We start from the raw sequence: 23,492 nt of genomic DNA, 5'->3' as shown, positions 1-23,492 counted from the left end.
TGAAATGTAATAAAAGTTCAAATGTTTTTGTCTCTGGCTGCTCAGCTTTTCTTAATTTTTCTTGCTGGAGCTTTTGGATGCGCCCATGTTGAAGGGTGGATAGTCACGTGTACGGACACAAGGGAGGCACTGTGGGTGACTTTGTATGGACATACAAACTGGAAGGATGGGCGTGACTCAGTTCGGGCAGGAAATGTGCAGACTCGTTATCTGGAAGGTTCAAACATGGGAAAGACTTTGGAGCCCCCCTTTAATGCTGCTTCTGGAGTTGCCCCCAATTCAGAAGCCCCCATGTGACAGGATTACTCCTGTCAGCCTGTCGTGACGATGGGTGGCCCCTGCCAGTTGTGGGGCTCTCTGTAATCCTGACGTGTTTGTGCTGAGGTCTTGGCCAAGCTCTGGATTTGGTAAGTGCTGCGCTGGATTTTCCTCTTGCAGTTTCAGTAGAAGCACATTTCTGCACTTCCTGATGTACCCTGTTTGCGCTGTGATCTGTTGGGATCAGCAGCTGTGAAAGGCAGCTGCTTTCAGGTGATCCCTGCCGGCCCTCACAGCCTGGCACCCTGGAAGGTGGAGTTGAATGAGCAGTCACTGGGGCTTTCCTGGCTGTTAGCACCATGTAGGCCCCTGGGACCACTGTGCTGCAGTTCAGCAATCATTGTGGGTGATGTGCAGAAAAGCAGAACCCTGCCGGCTCTGCAGGAGTGCCAGAGGAAGGGTGAGATTATAGATGGAACAAGTCTGTGAGGCAGAGATCTCGGGTTTGCTCTCCTGGGTGCTTGCATGACCTTGGATAGACAGGTGAAGTGAGTTGGCCTACTTTGTCCACCTAAGATGCAGCTAATAACTTATTTACAGCCAGGCTACCACACACCTTAAAGAACTGCAACTTAGAGGATGGTGCAGCTGGACACTCTGTATGTGGACACGACAGTGAGAATGTGAAACGATCGAGTGATTTGTCTGGCTGAACTTTTATGAAATTCATGCAAACAGCAAAGGCCAGGTGCAGCTGGTAAGGGCAGTGAAACCTGGTGTAAGCTGATGATTAGAGCTGGCAAATAGGACAAGGGATGAATAGCAGCAGTTCTGTTAAGATGCTCCATGGATGGATGGCCAGCACTTGCAGCTGTGGTGAAGGACTTGGCCTCCTTGGGATTGACCTGGTCCTGGCTGTAGAGGTTCAGCTATATCAAAACTATCCTGGGGCAGTGGCAGGATGGCAAGCATGGTGTTGTGCATGGAGTAGAGCATGCTCTGGGGGACTTGGGCTGGATAGATGCATGTCGTGCATCCTGGTGCACTAGCACTGTCACCCTCCGAGCACAACTGATCTAGTCAGCGCAGATTTGGAGCTAGGAGCTCAGAGGCACGGGGACTTCAAAGTGGGGTTTGGACCAGAGCTCACACCAAGTTCAGCTCCCAGCCTGACTCAAGGAGAGGGAGGTGGATCTGCCATGGTTCAGGACTTGTCATGAGCCTGGGGATGAAAAATGCTAGAGCATCCCACAGAGGAGCACAGCCATGCAGCTTGTCCTCTGCCAGGAGGGGAAAAAAAAGGGAGAGTTTCTCTCCTGACAGTGGCCTGGGGAGAGATCCCTGATAGAATCAGAATCATAGACAATGAGGGTGGAAGGGACCTCAGGAGGTCGCATCCAGTCCAACCCCCCTGCTCCAAGCAGGACCAGCCCCAGCCAAGGCTTTGTCTACCCGGGTCTTAAACACCTCCAAGGATAGAGACTGCACCTTGCTAGATAACCTATTCCAGTGCTTCACCACCATCCCCATGAGAGAGTTTTTCCTAATACCCAACTTCACCTTCCCTTGCTGCAGTGTAAGCCCCTTGTTCTGTCAGCTGAGAATAGCCCAGCTCCATCCTCATTGCAGCCCTTCAGGGAGCTGAAGGCTGCTCTTAAATCCCGCTCTGTCTTGTCTTCTCTAGACTAAATCAGCCCAGTTTCCTCAACCTCTCCTCATAAATAGTCATTTCTAATACCCTTTTCTAACACCGCGATAGGAGCTCTAGCTGTAACTGGCACACTGAGCTAGTAGTGGCTTGCCTCAGCTGAACTCCACACTGCAAGACAGCGGGGTTTCTTCTGGCACATGTGGCATCCCATGTGGTCCCATCCACCAGCTGGGAGCTCCTCTTCTGCCCTTGTACCAGAAGGACTGGAGAAGAAGTACTTGTGTGCCAATAGCTCCAGCTGCTCCCTTGTCTGCAGCCGGTCACTGAGGGAGCCCAACCAGTCAGTGATCAAGGGGAAGTATGAGATCATTTATTATCCAAACATTCCAGAACAAAGGTGCCCTCTTAAAGTTAGTTTCATGTTCTGTGAGCAATGCAGCCCCTGGCCCACCACCATGTGCCTGTTTCTGGCAATAAGACTCGACTGAACACAGAGAAGGAAAGGAACTTCAGAGCCACTGAGTGGGGGAACATTCCAGGAAACCATCCATACTACACACTCGCACAGTTCCAGCCACTGCAGGTAGCTCCTCCCTCGGCACATCTGTGGCCACGTGGTGGAGAGCTAGTGCTACCAGCATTGTCATTTTGGCTTCTGTTCATGCTTGAACTCTACCCGTCTGCAATTCCAACAGACTTGCATAGCAGAGATTTGCTGATGTGGGGAAGAGGCCAGCTACGCAGTGACACCTGGTGCTGTGCAGAGCGCAGTGGTACTTACAGTTCTTGGTTCAGTATATCAGAGAGGCAAGAGCTGGCAGCTGAGCACTTTTTTTAAAGCAAGTTTCGGACAAACTTAAACCCTGTGCTGGTTTTGCTGGGTCTGGAATGTCTCGTAATCCCCTGGAACAGTGTCTGGAGGGGAGGGAGAGAAGTAGATTAGCAGAGGAAGTGGAAAGGGAAAGCAGTGGCATAAGCTGGAGGCGCAGCTGCATGGGGGTGACAGCAGGAGATGGACGAGTACTGGAAGAAAGCAAGACTTGCTGTGTGTGGGCTCCCCTACTGGGGAGCCTGTGGATCTCCTCCATGAATCTCTGCAGTGCCCCTGCAGTGGCATTTGCGTATTCACATTTAAATAGCAGGAGTCAGCTTCAAACCCAAGAGAAGGTGCTGCCGGGTGCAGGGGCACTGCCCGTATTGTCCTAACCAACCTCCAGGGAAGTGACTGTTCTACCTCTAAACCTTCCGCAGCGTCAGTACCCCAGAAAGTCCCCGTGGTGCTGTCTGCATCTCAGCAGTGGCCAAGGCTGCATCTAGCTGAGGGACTCGCTGACTCTGGAGGGGAGGTCTGGAGTGCAGACAGGTGACCCTTCCTGTAAGGGAGGCTGGGGGCGAGGGGGAAGGGTTGAATCCTGATGCGCCTTTAAGTACAAAATGCAGGTCGGGTGTTCAGTCTGTCAGGAGAGCAGGGACCACTGCTACCCCAGACACACAGGCCTCTACATGCCAGGAGCAAGCTGTTCTCTGTGCTGACGTGTGGAGTACTCACCATTGCAACGGTAGCGCAGGTTTGACCAGATGATGTTCTCCTGGGAGAAGCAGAAGACACCCAAGCGACCCCCTCGCATGGTTGTATCAAGAACCACGCCGGTGTCTGCTACCAGGTCAGGGCCTTCGTAGAAGCGAGCTCTGAAAAGGGACAGAGGGGTTGGGTGTCACTAGGTCTGGCCTTTCTCCAAGGAGGAGGGTTCTCCTTCCTGCCATGGTGTGAACAAGGGGAGGAGCACAGTGTTGGGATCTCACCACTGTTTCAACTACGCTTGAAATATTTGGGGCAGATTCCAGGTCCTCTTGGAAGGGGCACAGAGCAAATCCTGCCCCTTACCTGATGTAGCCAACTTGGGGCCGGTGCTGGAGGAACCAGCGGTAAGAGGTCTTGTCCTTCCAGCCAACGTTGCGAGGGTCTTTCCACAGCAGTTTGACCTGGTCAGCGGTGTCTCCTGTGTGCCACAGGGAATTGCGGAGATACTCGCCCGGGCCCGTTTTAGACTTCACAGCCTGTGGGAAGAGAGGTGGTCTTGGTCGGGGGGGGAGACCAAGCAGCTACGTTTGTGCACTACACAGGCCTGCTTGGTGTTGAAACAAGGCAGAAATCCCGCCCCCCGGTACTATTTTTGCCCCATACACACCCTGCCACCCTCGGCTCTTTCCCTGCAGCAGTCTTATTACCTTCAGCTGAATGCCAGGCTCAGCTACTGCTCGGAAGGGGTTCGCCTGCCAGTAGGTCTGCTCCATCTGCTTCCACATGACAACATAGAAGCTGGCGCTGTCCTGATAGCCGAATATAAAGCCAGCATAGTCGTCATCCGTAGCAGTGTTGACATGGAAGGTGCCCTCAAAATCCACACCATTGAATGCAGTGTAACCTTAAGCAATGGAGAGCAAACACATCACTCGAGTACCGAGCCTGCATGACTACCCTGGAGCGCCATCCATCCTGTTGCTGCTGAGTGTTCCCTCCAGGGAGCCAGACCCACTGGGCCCCTCCCTCTGTCTCTCCCCATGTTGGACTTCAGCTTCGGACTAGACCCTTGCAGCTCATCTGAGCTGCAGCAGTGTTGGCAGGGGAGTGTTGCACCCTGCACGGTGACCTCACCCCAGATAGATGGAAGCCAGCCTGCCCAAAGCCGGTTGTGGCAGGGAGGGCCAACACCTTTCACACCCCACAACTGCCATAGCTCCATCAGCCACACTTTGGAGGGCAGAGCAGGCCTTCACATAGCTTAGCAGAACATGCAAGCTGCTGAACAGCCTAGGTGCAAAACCCTCCTCTGCCTCTGCCCCCAGTTCCCTGGTAAGACAAGAGCTCCTTTCACTGAAGGAGGAAGATAGTTGAGCCATTTGAACAAGTCTCCCAAACACTCTTTACAGCTGTGCTAGAAAAGGAAACGTGCCCTTTTTAACAAGCCACGAGGTGTCTCACCTACAGCCAAGCCGGGATCGCTGTTCATGGTCTGGACAATTTCCATGCCCTGTGAAATGCAAAGGATGACCTGTTAGCACCACGGCTTGTAAGGCTGCATTTGTTCGTCCAGGAGAAAGGATGCGCAAGCGTGCCTCCCTCCACCTGGGCCAGCAGCAGGCCCTGCTGCAGAGAGGACAAAGGGAGTTCACAGAGCACCTCAACACGCAGCCAGCTTCCGACACAAGTCCTCTGTGTACTGCAACGCCCTTAGCTGAAGGCCCTCAGGGCAGGGGCAAGGGCAGCAGTGTCAGCCAGTAAAGGTTGAAGCCAAGAGGCTCAGCAAGGGCTGCCACACTGGCTTGTCCATGAAGAGGTGCAGCTGGCCCCCATCCCCCCTCTGACAGTCTGTCTCCTACCTGATTGAGGACGATCCAGTTGGGGTCAATCTGTGCATCACCCTCTGGGTCCAACACGACAGTCTGGAAAGCCCTGAAGTCTGTCAGCGTCACCTCCGCGTTCTCTGGGCACACGTCGATTCTGTCAATCACCCTGTCACTGTCAAAGTCATCTTCACACAGGTTCCCAACGCCATCACCTGGAAGGGATGCAGGAGAGGGGCTGACAAGGTGCTTGGCACTCAGCTAGCGCTCAGCCAGAGTTGTTAGAGGCTGTGTCTATGCCCCCCAGGGACGAGCCCTCTGCGAGGAGCTCAGCACCCCTCCTATGAGGTGGTTACATGGGAATCCCAACACATTCCCTCCTCTCTTGCTCGTGGGGATGCAGTTAACAGAGGAGGCTCACACCTGGAAACGTACTAACTGCAGGAGCTGCTGGCAGTGGCTGTAGGGGCAGCACCAAATAGCTCCTAACAGGGCCCTGGGCTCAGGTATGGAGGTAATCATCCTTGCAGCTGACATTAGGGTGTGACTGAAAGCTGGGGCTAGGCAAGTCACAGGGGCGAACACTGTCTTTATTCCCTCACCATCTGTATCCTCTTGGCCAGGGTTGGGGACCAGCCGGCAGTTGTCGGGGCCTGGAGGTTTGGTATCAGGGATGCCGTCATTGTCGTCGTCATCATCACACTCATCTCCAACCCCATCGCCATCGGTGTCCTGCTGGGAGCTGTTGGGCACCGTGGGGCAGTTGTCTCGTGAGTCCTGGTGGCCGTCCCCATCTCTGGCAGAGAGAAAAGGCTGCATGAGCAGATCAGGAGCTGGCACACACTTCAGGGGGAGAGCACACAGAAAGGGTCCCTGCTTCCACACGGCAAGGTAGGCAGGCTGCAGTGTGGGCCTTTTGCAATAAAGCATGCTGTACTTCCCCACCCCCTTGCTCTGCGTCCCCCCAAGACAGCACACAGCAGGTGGTGGTTTTGCCCACCCTGAACCTCACCTTGTAACTTGCCCCAGCATAGGTTTTAAAGCCCCCGGTGCGAGGCAAAAGTGGGCAGCATCTAGTTAAGTGCAGCTGTTGCTAGGTACCAAGCATACCTGAACCTCTCACTCCACGCAGCCTAAACCAGCAGCTGTGCAGCTAGTACTTACTGGTCCTGGTTGGTGTCACAGACATCTCCCACAAGGTCATGGTCTGTATCTTTCTGGTGAAACAAGACAGTGACAGACAGTGTAAACATGCTGCAGGCACCCCCAACCTATGTGTAAGCCCCAAGCCCGGAGATCTTGGAGTTCAGATGTCCCCTAGTCCCATTTGCCTCTAGCCAAAACGCCAAAGGAGCAAGCTAAAGGGAAAGCCTGGGAACAATCCCCCATCACCATAAACTGTGTAGCCAAGATACTTGCATTAGGAGGCATTTGTAGACTTGTATGGGTCAGCCTGCCTGCAGCGCAAGGGACAGGCTTTCACTACACCTAGTCATTCAAGGCCAAGGATGTATTGACTCTACCTGGTCTGGATTGCTGATGGTTGGGCAGCTGTCACACACATCGCCTATGCCATCCCCATCACTGTCCTTCTGATCAGGATTAGGGATCTTCTTACAGTTGTCCACTGCATTCTTGATTGCTGCAAGAGATGTACAGTGAGCCCTTCTAGCCAGTACTGCCTCTGAAGGCAGCTAGCGCACACACCGTGGCTACAGGGCAATGGCTCACTGTTCCATAACACATTGGCTTCAGTTAGTGCCTGCACTTGTGTGAATCCACCTGTGTACCTGCTGTGTACTCACTGACTTTCATCCTTTCAGGAGCTACATCATCAGGGAGGAACCCAGAGCCCTGCAGTGGTTTGGCGCCCAAAGCACATACCCACAGAGCAGCAGTCCCTTCCACAGACTTCTGAGGGCTTGGGGCAAGCATGCACAGGCTGAAAGGGAGTCAGGGGCCTGAGACAACCACTGAAGTACTGGGGCTTCTTGCGCATGGAAGAAGGCTGCCCGCCCTCACACAGCCTAGAGGTGAAAGCACATGAGTGTGGCCAGGACTCAGCAGCTTAGAGCGGCTTCTTACATCTGCCCAAAGGCCAGAGCAATTCCCACAGTTACGTGCTGCAAGCACCCAGGTGGGCCACATCTCCACTAGACCTTCCCCTGTTTCTGCAGCTCCAACGCTGGAAACCTTTGTGTCTGCACATTAACACTGGCGCAGACCTTCTGGCAGCCTGGCCAGGACCCTTCACCAGCATGCAAGCTGCTCTCAGGTCCTGTGTAGGATGGTTGGGTTCTTCCACCTTTACCTAGCTACCAACTAGCAGGCCTGCTTCATAGGAGCTGGGGGCATGTGGTGCTGGCTCTCCTTCCACATGTGTCCAGGCTTTCTGTTGCTGAGACAAGCCTAGAGGCCTTTACCAAGCACCTTGAAAGGGAACCAGTCCATGCTATTTCCTCTGTGTATAAGAGGCAGGAGGCAGGCAGCGCTGTCCCACCAAGGCTTAATGGTTGCTGGACGTGTCTTCCTGTGGTCCTGCTACAGAGCCACTGCAGAAAGGGAGGGAAAGTTTCCACGGCGTGGCTGTTGAGATGGAGCTCACACTGGGGAAAGGGCTGCAACCTGTTGCCAGGGCAAGAGTCCTGTACAAATGTGTTTGATGTGTCACCCCGTTAAGGTCCCTAGCCACATCTGTGCTAATAAGACTTAGGAGAACTGCAGCGAGTCAGGGCTGGGCAGCACAAGAGCTGTGAGCTGTCTGGGAACAACTGTCTAAAGAGGGGTCAGGCGTAGTGGGGGGAAACATGCACGACTGCAGTGGGTTTTCGGCTCCCCAACAGACTTCGTGGATTAGCCTTGGCTTGTCTTATTGCCTCTCGGCTGTTTGACTTGGGAGATGCAGACAGCATTTCCCAAGGCCTGAGACAGATGAGGAATGAGCTAATCAGAAACCTGCTCAACCTCACTCCTCCCATTGTGCCATTTGCTACCGCCTCTGTGCCAGCCAGAAGCAGAAGCAGGAAGCAGCAACTCTCCCGTGGCACCAGATGCTCGGGAAGAGTCTGCTGCTGGATTTCCATTATTGCAGGCTGGAGCCAGGTGATGTCTGTGCACATGTGTAGCAGACAGAGACAGTGTGCAGACAGCCTCTACAACCAGACCAACCACTTCCTGGGGTGCAGCCCTGACACCTGCTGCCCCGGCCCAGTCACTCAGAACTCCCTGGCTGTTTCTCCACTTTCTCATCAGGAAAGCTGGAAGTGAACCCTGCTCCATGAGCTGAGTACCGTCAGTCACAATGAGGTCAGCATGCCCAGCAGTCTCATTTCCCTTAGGAAGCAGCTGTAGCTCAGGCTGGGCAAGGAGAAGGCACCAGTTCTTTGTGCCAGCCACCAGGCTCTGTCACTTACGTGTAGCGAGAGCCAGACCATGAAGGCCCCTGGCTTCCCTCCTGATGGAGAACTCCAGGCCCTGCTGCTTTAGCCACTCTGAAATGAGTGCTTTTCCTGCACAGCTGCAGGTCTCCACTCTGCCTGTGGCTGAGGGACTGGGCCAGCCCAAGGTGCTGCAGTTACACTAGCGCTGTGGCACTTCCTTCAGGATGCACCCACCCCCATTCCCACTCGACTCTTACTGTCTCCATCCATGTCGTCATCGCACTCGTCGCCCTTCCCATCACCATCAATGTCCCTCTGGTCGTTGTTCTTCATGTTCCGGCAGTTGTCACAGACATCACCAAAGCTGTCCTTGTCTGCGTTGCGCTGGTCTGTATTGCGCACAAAGACACAGTTGTCCTGCCAAGGGGAAGGAGAGAGGTGAGGATGAGGGCAGCCTGATGAAACTGGGCATGGCAGCAGGGAGCAGGACAGAGGGCCACGAGGATAGAGAGGGCTGCTTAGAGCACCCTATTCTGACTGGTCTGAGCCCGGTGCTGGCACTGGGGATGGTCCCCTTGATGAGGGCACAGGCCATGACAGTACAGCAGCCAGTTCAGCTGCACCAGCAAGAGCCTGAGGCAGCACCTACCCAGAAGGACACCAGTACACCTCAGGCCTAGCACTGGAAAGAGATGGGAATACCCTGCTCTTCCCTACCCTCCACTCACAGTCTGAATCTCTGCCTTCCCAGTCCCTCCCTGGAGCATTTCAGTAGGGAGGGAGGAGTTCTGGCCCCTTTATACAGGGCAGGAGGTTCCCCAGGGTACAACTGAAGCCCACAGTCCAACATAGCTGGTGCAGTTCAGGTTCAAGTGGGGTTCCATAGAGTCCACCCAGCTGCCAGGGGCCTGACCAGAGCCAGCCACACCACCCATGTCAGAGATGAGTCTGTGACAGGTTGGGTCCCAAGCTGTGGCTAGCGATGGAGCACAGTAAGCTGGGACCTCTCATGTCCCTGGTCCCTGATGACAAAGGTGGCTGCAATGGGGCCCGCCCCCAGGAGGGATGGAGGTTTTTTGGGGGGAAGCATCAAAGTCCAAACCTCAGTATTTAATATCCCGTCTCCATCCGCGTCATCATCGCATGCATCACCAATGCCATCCCTGTCTGCATCCTCCTGGCCAGAGTTGGGGACAGTCAGGCAGTTGTCCTGCAGGAGACACAGCTGTTAGGTCCCAGGACCTGCTAGTGTTTTGACCACACCCTCCACCCACATGGTGCTTGGCAAGGCAGGGGCCAGCCCTTGGGCCCTTTCAGGCCAACCGTAGAGGACCTGGGAAGGGTGGGGGTGTCCTTGTGGCCAGGACCATTTTAGCCAGCTGGGGACCTGGTACCCAAAGTGTGTGCAAGAGGACATGACCTGTCTGATCAGCCTCTGTGCCAGGCTCATGCTCCACACTGCCCTGTTTTGCTGATACTGCCCAGTTCCTTGCTGAGCAGGTCAAGGTGGTGTCCTACCTTACGGCACTTGCGGTCTGTGCAGCGCAGCTTCTCATCAGGGAACCCATCGATGTCGGTGTCCTTCCCGCAGATGTAGCCATTCCCTGCCCACCCTACAATGCACTGCAAGACAGCAGAGCCAGGGAGTGAGGCTGTGGCAAGCCCCAGATTGGCCACCTCCTGCTCTGCTGAACATGTGCCTCCACGCTGTGGGACTGTACGCAATGAACTCCTCTGTTCTCCAGCTCTGCAGTCTATTGGCAAAACATCCACTTGAAGGCACAATTACACTGCCACAAGGCATTAGTTCAGACCTGTGCTCTTGGCAGGAGCCCGAGGTGTAAGTGAGAAATACAGCAGCAAAGGCCTTCCCCTGTCATAATGCATACATAATGCCTAATGCAGGGTGCCAGACTGTAGCGCCCATTTGAACATGGATCATGCCTCCTTTCAATGCCTCTGTAACTCTGCAGAGCTAGAGAAGCACACAGCTCAGAGTATGCACTCAGGCTCAGGAAGGCAACCTGCCACTCTCTGCTCCATGGGCAGCTAGCCACAGAGTAGAGCATTAAAGAGGAAAGAACTGGCACAGAGCAGTGGTTCTCAAGCTTTTGGGGTCATGTGCCCCTTTCTTGTGTTCTCTGTGTACCCCTCTAATTCAGTGTTACAGAGAACAAAGAGTCACATTTTGTCACTGGAAACTCATGGTAACATTGCCAGCAAACCAAAACAGATGGAGGAGTTGTTCCTTTCTTCTCTATTTCTAGTTCCTCTTCCCCTTCCGGTAGAAGTCTGCTGCACACCCCTGGGGATCACATGCTTAGGTTTGAGAGACTGGTACAGCCCTGAGTGAGTGACACATGATGACCAGAAGGGGGCAGTGACAGATGTGAGCCAAGGGATTCTTGAAACTGGTTTGAGACTAAAAAGTCAAAACTGACCCTGCTGTGTGAACCAAGGGAGGTCTGGGTCTTACCACACAAGAGATGCTCCCATCGCGCTCAACGATGCACTCAGCCTTCTCATGGCATGGGCTGAGTTCCCCGTTAGGACAACGTCTCTGTGTCTGGCTTCTGCACCCAGTGACTTGGTCCCCGATGAAGCCAGGCTTACAAGCTCCACACTTGTAGGATCCCTACAAGAAGAGCAGCAAGCAGAAGCTATCACATGGGTACAGGGAAAGCGGTGTCTGAACCCCTCAAGCAGCTGGTGTCTGCTGTGCCCCAGCTGCGAGAAAGCTACTTCCAGGTGCTGGGGTGTCAGGCCCGGGCTAGGCCAGCTGGCAGTACTCACCCGGGTATTAATGCAGATGGAGTTGGGGACGCAGGTGGTGGTGCCAGGCGTCTCGCACTCATTGATGTCAGTGCAAACCTGTGCAGCGAGGAGGAAGTGGGAGGGGTATAGAACAGATATATACAGTGACTCACAGTCCTGCTTAACACCCCCCAGGGCCCATGCAGCTCAGCATTCCCCTCTGGCTGAGCCCCAGAAGGACCTGCTGCTGCTGCTTCATGATCCCCCTCTGGGGGTCAATCCCTTGAGGAGTCCCCCAGGCTATGGGAAGTGTTGAACGATCTCTGCCACTGCAGCTCTCCAGCCAGGCAGCAGTTTTATTTAAGGGTGGCTTGTTGGGGCAGTCTCACGACAAGACGTATCAGTCACTGGAGGAGGAAAAGGCAGAGGATGCTTCCCCTGAGCCAGCTGATGGCTCTCAGCCTCCTGCTGTGCCCTCATGTCCTCTGTAGATGCCTTATACATCCCAACAGGGCTGGTTGGGATGCCAGGCACTAGGCATCCCACCGCCCCACCACTGCACAGCATAGTGCTGGGGTCCTCAGGCTGGGCTTCTTGCCAGGGGTATGAGTGCTTATTGTCTGGCCCTTGGTTCTGTCAAGTCAGGCAGGGAGCGGGCAAGTCTCAGTGCTGAGCAGCAGGAATGAGTCACTGTGCCACTGACTTGCTGCACACCTTGGGCAAGGCATTGCTTTCTGTGCTTTGGTGCCCTCAGCTCTAGAAAGGCATGGACGATTCACCTCCACCTCAGGGCTTTGAGAAACTGAACTGACATTTGCATGGGGCTTGAGACCACTGGGTGACAGTGCAAAGGGTTAATGGTTACCACTGGAGTAGTTTCGCTGGGAGTTACCTGTCTGTTGGCTCTGGCAAAGGGTAGTCCAACCCCTTCCACAGGTTGCCCAGAGTAGCCAGGAGGGCAGGGGTCACAACGGTAGCCAGGTGCTGTGTTGGTGCAGCGGACTTTGGCGAAGCAGGGATTGACAGAGCACTGTGAGAAGGAAGGAGAGTGCTGAATCACTCATCTCAGCTGCAAGCCAGTTGCTCCCCAGGTAGAATGTGAAGGAGCAGTGCAAGGAGAGTAAACCCCACTGGTTAGAGGGACTAGAAATTCTAAATTTATTTGTGAGGGGAGAGCACAGCTTCCTCAGGTTGCACACAGGTGCCAACAAAAAAGCAAACTGCCTTTTGAGTCTCTCATTTGGTTTCCCCTAAGGCACCATCTGTTACCTGAAATCCTGCTGCTTAGCAGTGTCACTGAAGCCAAAGTGCCAGACCTTCTGGTGCACTGCCCTTGGCTCTCATCTCCCAGCAGTTCACTTACCATACAGAGAGGTCCCTGCCCTTTCCACAGGAGTTTGCAAGGACTCCAGTCCCAAAGGTTAAGCAAAGAGTATCATTTCCCTCACTGTCATGTCAATCATGTTCTTATGCACAGGCTACAGCAGCATTATACCCCAGCGACATGCAGGAACCTCAACGACTGAACATTTCCCCTAGAAAAATGCAGCCATGGAGAGAACAAGCCTGTGCTAACTTAACCCCTCACTCCTGAAGGCTAACTGAGAGTGCTGCCTACTAGAGGCTGCATAGAGATGATGGAAACCTTGGGCTCCTTTTAAGCATCCAGAGGGGGCCAGCAATGATGGCTTCACTGCATGCAGAGTACACAGATTCAAGCCCTTTCTACAAGGCCATTTTCATTCCATTCATTCCCTAGATGTTAAGATAGGAAAGGACTGTTGGTTCTCCAGTCTCATCTCTAGCACAGATCATGCCAGAGGCCCTCACCCAACACCACCTGCATCAAACCTAGGGCTTCTGTTTGACTGTAAGAATCTCTTGCAGAAAAGACGCCCAGTCTTCACTTAGAAACCCCCCACCATGGAGGAAACGGGGGGTTAGATACAGGTCCCACTCCACTGGCACCATAGGGACTCTGGCTTGTTTCATGACACTGGGACCCTCCATTACAGTACTCCAAAGAGGAGTTAGCTTCACCCTTTTGTAGCTCCCAGTTGGTCACCACAGGGGGTCTGTACCTCATTGATGTCTGTGCAATGTGTCCCATTGCCTGTATATCCTGGAGGGCAGCCTCCACAGCGGAAGCCAGGTTCGGTGCTGGTCTGGGTACAGGTAACGCCGGGGAAACAAGGGTTTGGCATGCATCTGTTGAATGCCGTCATGCTGATCCCTGGGCCAGTCACCTCTGTGTGCATGCCTGGGGAGCACAGGCACGTTAGAACAGCTCTTGCCATACTTATCCTTCTTCAGTCCCATCTAGTTAGGGGGCAGGGCAGGGGGGCTTCAAAGTGCTTCACAAATAATGAACTGCCTCTACAACCCTCTGGGAGGCTGAGAGGTGACATCCCCACATTACAGCAGCTTGACAGAGGCCCAAGAGCAATGGCAAGAATGGAAAATACAACCAGGAGTCCTAACATCTCACCTAGTGCCCTTAATCACATCACTGTCCTCAGTGGCCTATCAGCCCGTATTTATCCCAGCAGCAAGAAGCAAATGGATAAACTCTTATAGGGCCATAAAGCCTCCAGAACCAGCCCTGGTGATGGGCTCAAATACTGCTAGATTAGGGCCTATCTGGCAGCTTAAAGGTTAGCCCAAGACAGCCATGACCCATTCTGTCTTGCAGAGCAGGTGTAGCACTGGTGTACAGCCCTCTCTTTGGTGCTCTGGAAGCCCTGAGGATACCCCAGGAATGCAAAATAATCCCTCTCTCCCCCATGTGAAAAAGAGCTGTGCAGAGAGAAGCTTTCAGGAGCTCCCAGCCTCTGCAAAAGAAGGTACATGCCCTCAATTAGCTGTGTCACTTCATAGCTTAGAAGACCTCTTGGATTTCCTGACAACTTAGGGAGACTAGATCACCTTTGTTTGGCTGGGAGACCTCACTGCAGGCTGGCAAACTAGGGTCTGCCTCAGCCACTCACAGCCTCATCACTTTTCAGTGGCAATAGAGGAGTGTGAGATACCTAGGCACAGGGCCTTCAGTGCTCCAGGAAATTCCAAGTAGTGCAGAATCTGCCCAAGCTGCTCCAAGTACATGAAACCTGTCCTTTGTGCTCAGCACTGATCACCCAGGGAATTTCCAAAAGTTCAAGGTCTGGGTCCTTGGAGATGCTCCATGGCCTGAGCCCAGAACACCTAATAGAGCCTGATGCTGCAGGCTGAAATGTGTCATGAACAGCTGTGCTCCTCTGGCACTACAGAACTTTCCAAGAAGGGTAAAGCTAGTTTGTGTGGAAGAGGGGCCTCTTCTGGAGGTGGGCCAAGGACTGTGCAATTAACTCCCTCAAGAACATGGGACCACAGCAAGACTCCCTTGTGCAAGTGCCAGGCAGGCTCCTCCAGCTTTGGTTCCCTCCATATCAATGCCTAATGCATACATTAAATAGGTAACTGAAGCCCCTCCACAACAAGACACTCCACTGCTCACCTCTTTCCCCAGGAAGAGGATGAAAAAACAAACAACACATGACAGATGTTAGTCACATTGCTCCATGCACCACTGGAACAGGCTCTGATGCAGTGGTGATGAGTGTGGTATAAGAACCTCCATAAAACAGAACAACAAGTGGAGAAGGCAGAGATCAAGTGAGAGAGAGAGAGTTCAAGACAGTTTTACGAGCAAGTTATTAAAACAATTGCTGTGGGTGACTGCAATTCTGTTCTGCAGATCCCAGAGGCTTTGGCTAATCGCTTTTCCAGCAGACGAACAACCTCTCCAAATGTGGAAACAGTTACTGCTCTATCCTTTGGATGTGCCGGCAAACAACACAGCATCTCCAGGAGCTGTGCAGTCTTATGCCAGATATACCAGAAGTGAGTCTCAGCCCACAGCACAAGTTACCAGACAGCAGAGGATGCGACAGTTAGGTGAAATGTGATGGCACTCTTTCCTGAATCCCCTGCAATTAGCCCCCTGGTTTGGGTGGTGGTAAGTGGACCATGTAGGAACTGGCAGAGCATGCCTCTTGGGGGTGATGTTCCATTTCTTTCACAGCTCAAGAGCAGCCAAACCCAACCAGCCAGACACACCCAGCCATGCATTCCTGGGCAATTCTAACACATGCCTTGGTTGTTAGCAGACTTGTGGCTGGGCAGCTTTCCGCACCTGAGAATGTAAAGATCCCCCAGAAAACTGGAGTGTGGCACAGCCTCAGGCTGTTACAAAATGGAGTTTATGAACAGCTGAGCAACCTAATAACTGGACTCTGGTTGCTGGGTAAGCAACCAAATAGCTCTCCAATGAAATAGGGGAAGAGGGGGAGGAGAGAGGGAAGGAGAGTTCAAGGTGGAATAGACCTGGGCAACATGGACCTAGAAGACTACTCTGTTTTGGGGCCTGACCTCACGCCATGTCACTGGGTTTGCCTCCAGTGAGATTTTCACACAAAAGGCCGTGTGGATACTTGTGTCTTTCTACAGGCAACCATTTATCTTATGTTAGAGAGGAACGTGTTTGACCTAACCCAAAGTAAGAGTGTCTGCACATAGTTTTACACCAGTTCAATCAAACCAGTGTAAATTTGTGTAGACAAGACCAGTGCTTCAGAGAGAATGAAGCTTAAGTGAGTGGTTCTCACCCTCATCCTACCCCCCTCACATAAATGATCTGCCTTCAATTACTAAAGAGCCAACAGGCTAGGACGGACCTGAGCTAGCAGCCTGAACACAGATCTGGGATCCAGAAACTCCCATGTGCTGGCCCTGAGAACACAGGCTCACTGCAGGACCTTAGGAAGCCATTACTTTGAATGTTTTACCCACCTATAATAGCAATAAGAGTGTTGGCTGCTTCCTGGGCTGTAGGAATGAACTGGAAAGCCCTACAAACATTTGAAGTGTGTTAAGAGCAGCAATACCAAGACCAGAGATTACCCTATGACTCTTCTAGTGAATGTGGTGCAAGCCAACTTGATGGGGACTGCATAACATGGTGTTTTACTGTCAAGTCCAACAAATGTGCAAGACAGGAAGTGTACAGTCAGACACGAGGCATTTAAACATGCAACACTCACCACAGGCATCACACTCCATGACCGTGTTCTTCAGGAATGTTATCTCCTTGATCTAGAAGGGAGCAGGAATCAATATTTAGCTGGATACCGAGTGTGGCTCCCACCTAAGCTAACACAAGCTAGAAGTGAACAGTACATGAGGTACAACTCTAGGTTCTGTGCACAACGCATATTTTATCTGGCCCCATCCAGACTAGAAAGCTAGCTTGCACTTGGAAACACAGTTGGCCAGCATGTTTTCCAGATGCGACTTTGCACTTAGTGCTGGCAGGTTTAACACTTTTGAAGCATCTTATCTGGTCATGGGGAATCTGCTACACAAACCAAACTGGCTGGCTAGGTCATTTCAGCTCTGATTTCTGTTGTTCTACAGGCAGCAGATGTGCCAGGGAAGGACTGGAAATCCACAGCCCTGCTCAGGAACAATTACCTTGCTGCCCTTCAGCACCCTGCACACCTCATGTTCTCTTCACTGGTAGTTCCTTTTGTGGGGCACCTACACAGAATCATCTGTCTATGCTTCCTCCACAACTCCCAGGTACCAAGGCAGGTTCTAATTTTATAATAAACACTTCCTCCATTCATTGTTTACCTGGGGTCACACAAAATTTAGTTTAATGTGTGTTAACTTAAGCTAACCCAGACACAGATCTAAAGCAAAGTCCCTATTCTAAAATATCACAAGTTTGGGGGAGGAAATGGAGGAAGTTTGGGTCATGAATGGAACACAGCTAATCAGCCCCATCTCTAGTTCATCTACAAACTGCTTTATGCCGTCGATTCATGGGCCTGAAATGGCCAGTTTTTACTACTCTCATTGCCGCCCTTCACTGCCAACCTCTGCAAAGCTGGATCATGGAAAATTAAGCTACAAAAATCTTTGTGCGTGTTAAAGAAATTAAGGGCACATCTGCACAAGCTTCCACCTTGGCTCTCCAAGCATGTACATGACTCCATCAGCAGGGAGGGTCTTTTTAAAAGGCTAGACACTGTTTGAGAAAGAAACCAGGGCAAAAAAGTGGGGAGCAGGGAATGAGAGAACAAATAGGAAAACCTGCCAAGAGAGGCAGTGCTAAGCTGGAAGGGGATGCTGGAAAGCATCACCCCAGGCTGCCAGGAACCGTGTCTGACCTGATTCCTAGTAAATACTGGGTATTTATGCAGAAGCCTGAAATGTGAAAGTAACTTAATGCAACAGATGGTTTTGCAGATCAGAGGCTGCCCAGTTTGCACTGGCACAGAGGCCTGGCTGCCATTCCTGTATCTGGCAGGCAGAGCCTGCTGCCCTCAGTGCACAGCCTGGAGAGAGGGAGAATGGAACTTCTATGTAGTCAGAAAAGAGCCGACCAGACAAACCATGACCAACTCATTAAAATGGGGACAGATCTGAACTCCCCAAAGTTCTCATCTCCCTCAAACTTCTGGAGCCAGAGAGGTTTAGGATCAACAGGAGAAGACAGGGCAGTAAATACAGGGCTTGTGTAGGTCCTATAGGACTTCTGTATTTAGGACACTACTACGGGTATTGAAAGAGCTCCCATCTCTTCCAAGCCTGGCCTGTTTGCTCATTGCACAAGCCCACAAAACCAAGGAAAAAGTGACTTGGTTGTTCCACTCGCGCATGCCCAGCTGTGTGCGTGTCTATTTGAATAAAAGAGTCGCTCTCCAATTCAGTTAATTTTCAAAAGACGTGGGCACAGGCAGCAGAGCACGTGCCTGTATCAGCCCACACACAAGGCAGGGGTGCTCAGAGCCAGTAGTGGGGCCAGCAGCATATCCTTCTTCTCCACAAGTGGCTAAACCACTTTACCCCAGCCAAGAAGAATGCATCCTGCTCAACTGGCCAACATAACAGGCAGGACCCCCTCGGTCCCTCTAGCACAGTGTGTAAGGCCTTTATTACTTACCTGCTGCTTCAGCAAGTCTCTGACTTCCAGCAGCACCCTGTTCGTCTCTCTCATCTCAGCCAGCATCTGGGGCCCAACATCGCCTCCTACAGAAACCACAAGTGTCAGGACCTGCAGATAACGCTGCTAGTCATGTTCTACTCAACTATTGCTTGGCTTGTATATTCTGGGTTCTTACCACTTTGTCCTTTCTGAGCATTGCCAAATACCCCATTGAACAGCCCTCCCCAGGCCCAGGCTCAAAGGAGAATCCATTCCTGTTGGACAGCACAGAGCCAGGACCAGAGGGCAGCAACATTAACAGAAAATGTGGGTTTTTTTAAATCAAAAGAGAACCATTGAATTGGATCACAAGAGCTCAGTGTCAGGGGAGCCTGATGCCCGAACTGTTTCCTGGGCCCATCCCAAAACAAGATGAATGATGGTCTAAGGTGGGTGAATGGCAGGAGCAGCATTCTTGGTAACCGACCAAACCCCAGTGCACAAGGTAACACTTATCCCCAAGCAAACACGTGGGTTAACCTGACAATCTAGTGGTTAGGAGAGCCACTGATGTGGCAGTTTAGTGCTGTTTGGGCACTGCAGGGCTTTCTGGCCAGGAGGATAGGAGGAGAGAGGCAAATTTACAGCTTGAGGCAGTGGAGGCTTATGTGAAAGAGCAGCACAGAAAGCTCATTGAGCAGGCTGTCGGGGGGTTGCTGCCAGGGACAGAAAGCAGGGCTGCTGCATGTGGGCACTGCCAACCCTGCCCCTGAGTGACAGTTGTCTCTTTACCTGCTTCTGTCACACAGGGAGCTTTGCTTTCTCCCTGTCACACAGCAGCAGCTTCCACTGGAATAGAAAACTGCCTTGCAGTGATTTTTGGAATGCAAATAGATATGTGCCCACCCACAAAGAGGCAGAGACTGCAGGCTGCAACTCAAGGGAGAATGAACAGAGCTGTGCAAAATGTCTCCTAGGTCATCACCAGCATCAAAAGAAAATCTAGAGCATGTGTCTCCGTCTGAGAGTACAACCCTCAAGACCAACTGCCTGGGGAAAATGCCATATGATTTAGGATATGGCACAATCATTCATGCCTTGTCACCTACAGGTGACATCCTGGGGGCCATCCTGCACCATTACACTTGAAGAACTTGAAACTAATAGGGAACATGACTGGCTGCCTGTTGAGCACAGCCTCCCAGCAACCTGCATTGGCTCCCACTTTGTTTGGGGATGAAATTCAAGGCAACTCTTTTGATCTATAAATCCCTGAGTACTTTGGGCCCTGTCAGCCTCAGAAACAGCAGTTCCAGAGCAGGTGTAATCTTCCAATTCTCTCAAGTAAATACAGTCAGGGCAACAAATGGCAAGACATTCTCAGCCACAAATCCCTAGGCCAGCATTTCATACATTCTCCCTTCTCCCTCCTGTCTCCCTCCTCTACTTCCCAGCCTCTACCCTCTTCTGTTAGACCTTGGACTTAAGCATCTTTGAAGGCAGGCTGCAAACCTCATGCAACTTCCTGGGCTTTCCTATGGGAAAAAGGGCAGACAGATGGGGGGCTCTAGAGCTAGGCTTAAATCCTGTTGTAAAAATATGAACGGCACACTTATATATAACAAAGTAAGAGCCCAAGACAGATAGAACAAGCTGCAATCTGCAATGTTCCCCCCATGCCAAGTTGGAAAGCAGCACACTTATTCTTCTCCATAGTCTTTCCAGAGCATTTCTAAAGGAGCTGTGCTTTTTGGTATCTTGGGGTATTGTCTACTGTGGGATCCAAGGATGTCTGGAGCTCGTGTGTTTGTTGCCCAGTACTGCTCAGTGTGGGTTGCAAAATGTATCTTGGGTGGTTAGTCTGAACAAAACTCCACACAGCAGCAAGCTATCCAGCCAGCAGTACTGAAGCCAACATATTTAAAGCTAACTGGGGCACATCTATGTGAGCTGCAGTTGCTTGTGGCTGCAGTGGAGATGCAGCAGTAGAAAGAATGCAGTAGGTGTATCTCCCTTCCACGTGCAGCTCTGTGCAATTGGTCAGGGACACTACTGCTGGAAGGAGCCATCTTCCTCTGAAGCACAATGTCAATATCAGAGACAGGATGTCAGATAGGTGAGGATGGGGGTGAGGGAAGCAGCTGTGTTCCTCTGTACAGCATGTTGCCCCTGAACCTGAAAGTCTGGAAGGCTTGCTCTATAATCACCTTGAAGTCTGGCTGGATATATGTAACCTCTCCAGCATATCTTGGTTTGGAAAATATCATAAAAGCATCTTACTAAGACCCATATACCCGATGAAAGTCACTTTTCTCATCTGACTGAGAATAGGCAGGGAGAGGGTCAAGTCATTACTAAGTTTGAAGAAAATGTTCCATGCAAGCTCTGCATCACTGTTCCAGTCAGCTTCTGGTGGACCTGAGCAGGTTCATCCGTCCCTGCTAAGAAGATGCTGTTTCTCAAAGGAGAATGTTTTAATACACAAATTCACACAAAAGGGGCCATGTTCCCACATGCAGCTTCCCCAGGCTGCCACTGCTTATTTTGCTATTCGTATTCCTGGGCTCTCTCAAGTACAGCACACCCAGTCTGCTGTTCGGAACTTGGCTTTTGGGTCTGGCTCTGCTGGATGTGCGAATCACAGTCTCCCAGATCTGAACAACGGAGGGAACAACCTCCTGCTCAAGAAGTGGACCACTGCAATGGATCCCAGAAAGAGCTGAGTTCCTAGAAGATAGAGCACACAGGGAAAGCTTATGTGCACAGAGCATGCAGAAATTTGCAGGTAGCTGCCACACAGCATCCTGGGTCAGCTGAGTCTTTCATCTAATCACTTGCAAAACAAAGATTACTTGCCAGGGACACCTTCTGTTACCTTTACAAGAAGCATAACAACAACACATATTTGGTCCTGTTCATATGCCAGAGGAAAAGGTTTAATTTGCAAAACTTTCCCTGTCCAGGAGAAGGAATATAGTCCAGCACCAAAACGTTTACACTATTGGGCAGAAGAAAACTGCAGTCAAAATACAGATTTCAAGCAGCAGCAGAAGCAGCTGACTTGTCACCTTTCTCCTCTCTTCTAGGCAGCAAAATGGGGTTTGCAGAAAGGTCTGAGAACATAAAGGTAATTAAAGCTTACTTACCTCCAACACTTGTCATCTGACTTGATGTAAAAGAACAGCGGCTCAGGAGGAAAGCGAAGGCTAGAGTCGCAATCATGTTGGAATCTCTCCGCGGCATGGACGTGTGGGCTTCTGCACAGTCTGTTAACCTGCAGGTCTGCCTCTGCTCCCCATTAGTGGCTGTGGTTTGCTATTTATGAAGTCGCATTCCTTCCTCTGAAGTTCTTATTCTCTGATGCTGGACTAGGGTGGACGTCATTTCTGGCAGCTAGTCCGCAGAGAAAGCTACAAAAGTAAACAATATGAGAAAATCATCAAGAAAGTGGCTTAGGACTTCTTAAAAAAAAAAAAAAAAAAAACAGCCTGTACCAAGAAGGTCAGAAAATTCCAGAATTACATAGCTTCTACTTTGGATTGGTGTTTTTTGGAAAGGCAGGAAAAAGGGAAGTGGGTTTTACCGCTCTATCCCTAAGAGCATTTCTAGCATCACTACCTGGAATATATGAACTTCTGAAGTGTCCAGGTTCTGCTACAGCTTCAGCAAAGGCCTCTTTGGACACCCAAAGGCCTTTCTACCACCTGAGCTCAGAAACTATATTGCCATATTACTTCCAGCCATTACAGGTTGAAAACATCACCACTTTCTCCCATTTAGGGCCAGTGGAAGTGCCTGGTTCTTCTTGTGTAAGGGGACTGAGCAGCAGCAGACTCCCTGAGAGAGTGTGCAGAGACCAAGGTTGATGCTCACCCCAGGCCCTCACTGGAAGAACAGTGTCCAGGCTGTACAAACCAACATAAGCAGTGCTAGTTGGGCCCCTGGTTAGTCATCTTAGGAGAGAAACTAGTGACTGGACAGGCCATGGAGACTATATGCTCCTACCTGATTCCTCCAGGGCAAGGCTGCAACACAAGAGCTTGTTTCGCTGCTGCTTCTCTGTGGGTAACAGGCCCTCCATGCTGCATCCTCCATCAGCACCACATTCACAACAATTCAAGACTCCACTTGAGAAGGCAGATGTAGGATAAATCATCCACAGAGTAGCTGAGACAAGGGCCTCTCTGAGCCATCAGGATGAGAAGGCATGGATAAAACTGATATGAATATAAGAGTCACCGGAGTGATGAAAGGTCGGCTAATTCACCATCTGGGCATTCTCAGTGCCTGGTTGTGACAGCTGACTTATTGCAGCTGCATTCTGGAAGCTTTGTGATCATGCTGTGCTCTCGGGGGTGCCACGAACAGGAAAGCTTGGGGGAACGTGACATTGTGGTGTCCTATAGCCGCAGAACCTCTGAATGCTGATTCAAAACTTTTAGGATTCTCTCCTGAGTGCTTGGGACATCTGAAGACAAAACTAGCACATACCTACGTACTGCAGGGAGGGAGAGGAGAGGAAGTGGGGAGATGAGCAGTGTTGTATGTGCTGGTGAAGGTGCACATGTGAGCTCAGGGAAGTTGGAGCCCAAACATGGTTGCTTTGACGTTCTGTAAATGCCAGAACAAAGATTTTGTTTCTGCTGAGACAGCCCAGACTTGTACTGAAACTACCAGAGTTTGCAGCTGTTGAGTGGTCTTGATATGACTCTCTGCTCGTCTGAAACACAAGAGTCGGCTAGTGCCAACTGGTACTGGCTGCAGCCAGGTCAGGAACCCACCAGAGAATCAACTACACCAGCTTTATGAGTGATAAGAAAAGGGGCTCAGTTTGGGCTCAGCACAACTACAGAGTCCTAGCCATGTTGAAAATGTCAGCATTTCTAGGTCCTTTTTGACAAATCAAAGCAAGACCACAATGACTCATCTCTCACAGATGGCTGCTCAGTGCATAGCCAGGCCTGGTTGATGCTACCTACTTTGTTTTTCAATTATACTTCACGTAGGAGCTGGTGAAAGACACTGGACTCTAGAGACACTGAGCTCTAGAGACAGAGCCCATTATCCCAAGAACATGAATAGCTAACACCTCTCCATCCCTCCATAAGAAGACATCTCCCAGAGAGGAGTTCACTCT

General features: G+C 51.5%; 1 protein-coding gene across 3 annotated transcripts in view; it reads right to left on the bottom strand.

The window, feature by feature from the left end:
• Positions 1-2,254: 2,254 nt before the first annotated feature.
• Positions 2,255-23,492, bottom strand: part of COMP (cartilage oligomeric matrix protein) — a 44,470-nt gene continuing 23,232 nt past the window's right edge. For 2 of the 3 annotated variants that reach the window (XM_019538346.1, XM_019538347.1), the window contains 19 exons: positions 21,502-21,765; positions 18,374-18,459; positions 16,467-16,518; positions 13,470-13,648; positions 12,281-12,418; positions 11,428-11,505; positions 11,111-11,269; positions 10,153-10,257; positions 9,737-9,844; positions 8,892-9,051; positions 6,778-6,896; positions 6,419-6,471; positions 5,857-6,050; positions 5,291-5,469; positions 4,893-4,941; positions 4,139-4,335; positions 3,795-3,967; positions 3,459-3,598; positions 2,255-2,824 (listed from right to left, as the gene is read on the bottom strand). In XM_019538346.1, coding sequence (XP_019393891.1) covers positions 2,766-2,824; positions 3,459-3,598; positions 3,795-3,967; positions 4,139-4,335; positions 4,893-4,941; positions 5,291-5,469; positions 5,857-6,050; positions 6,419-6,471; positions 6,778-6,896; positions 8,892-9,051; positions 9,737-9,844; positions 10,153-10,257; positions 11,111-11,269; positions 11,428-11,505; positions 12,281-12,418; positions 13,470-13,648; positions 16,467-16,518; positions 18,374-18,459; positions 21,502-21,598 — 2,325 coding nt within the window. In that variant the 5' untranslated portion in view covers positions 21,599-21,765 and the 3' untranslated portion in view covers positions 2,255-2,765. Of the gene's footprint in view, positions 2,825-3,458; positions 3,599-3,794; positions 3,968-4,138; positions 4,336-4,892; positions 4,942-5,290; positions 5,470-5,856; positions 6,051-6,418; positions 6,472-6,777; positions 6,897-8,891; positions 9,052-9,736; positions 9,845-10,152; positions 10,258-11,110; positions 11,270-11,427; positions 11,506-12,280; positions 12,419-13,469; positions 13,649-16,466; positions 16,519-18,373; positions 18,460-21,501; positions 23,289-23,492 lie in introns of those variants that run through there. The other variant, XM_019538349.1, reaches the window with a different exon arrangement.

The sequence above is a fragment of the Crocodylus porosus genome, unplaced genomic scaffold (assembly GCF_001723895.1).
Source record: "Crocodylus porosus isolate Cpor-Errol unplaced genomic scaffold, CroPor_comp1, whole genome shotgun sequence".
Classification (NCBI taxonomy): domain Eukaryota; kingdom Metazoa; phylum Chordata; order Crocodylia; family Crocodylidae; genus Crocodylus; species Crocodylus porosus.
This window is presented reverse-complemented; position numbering and strand designations above follow the sequence as displayed.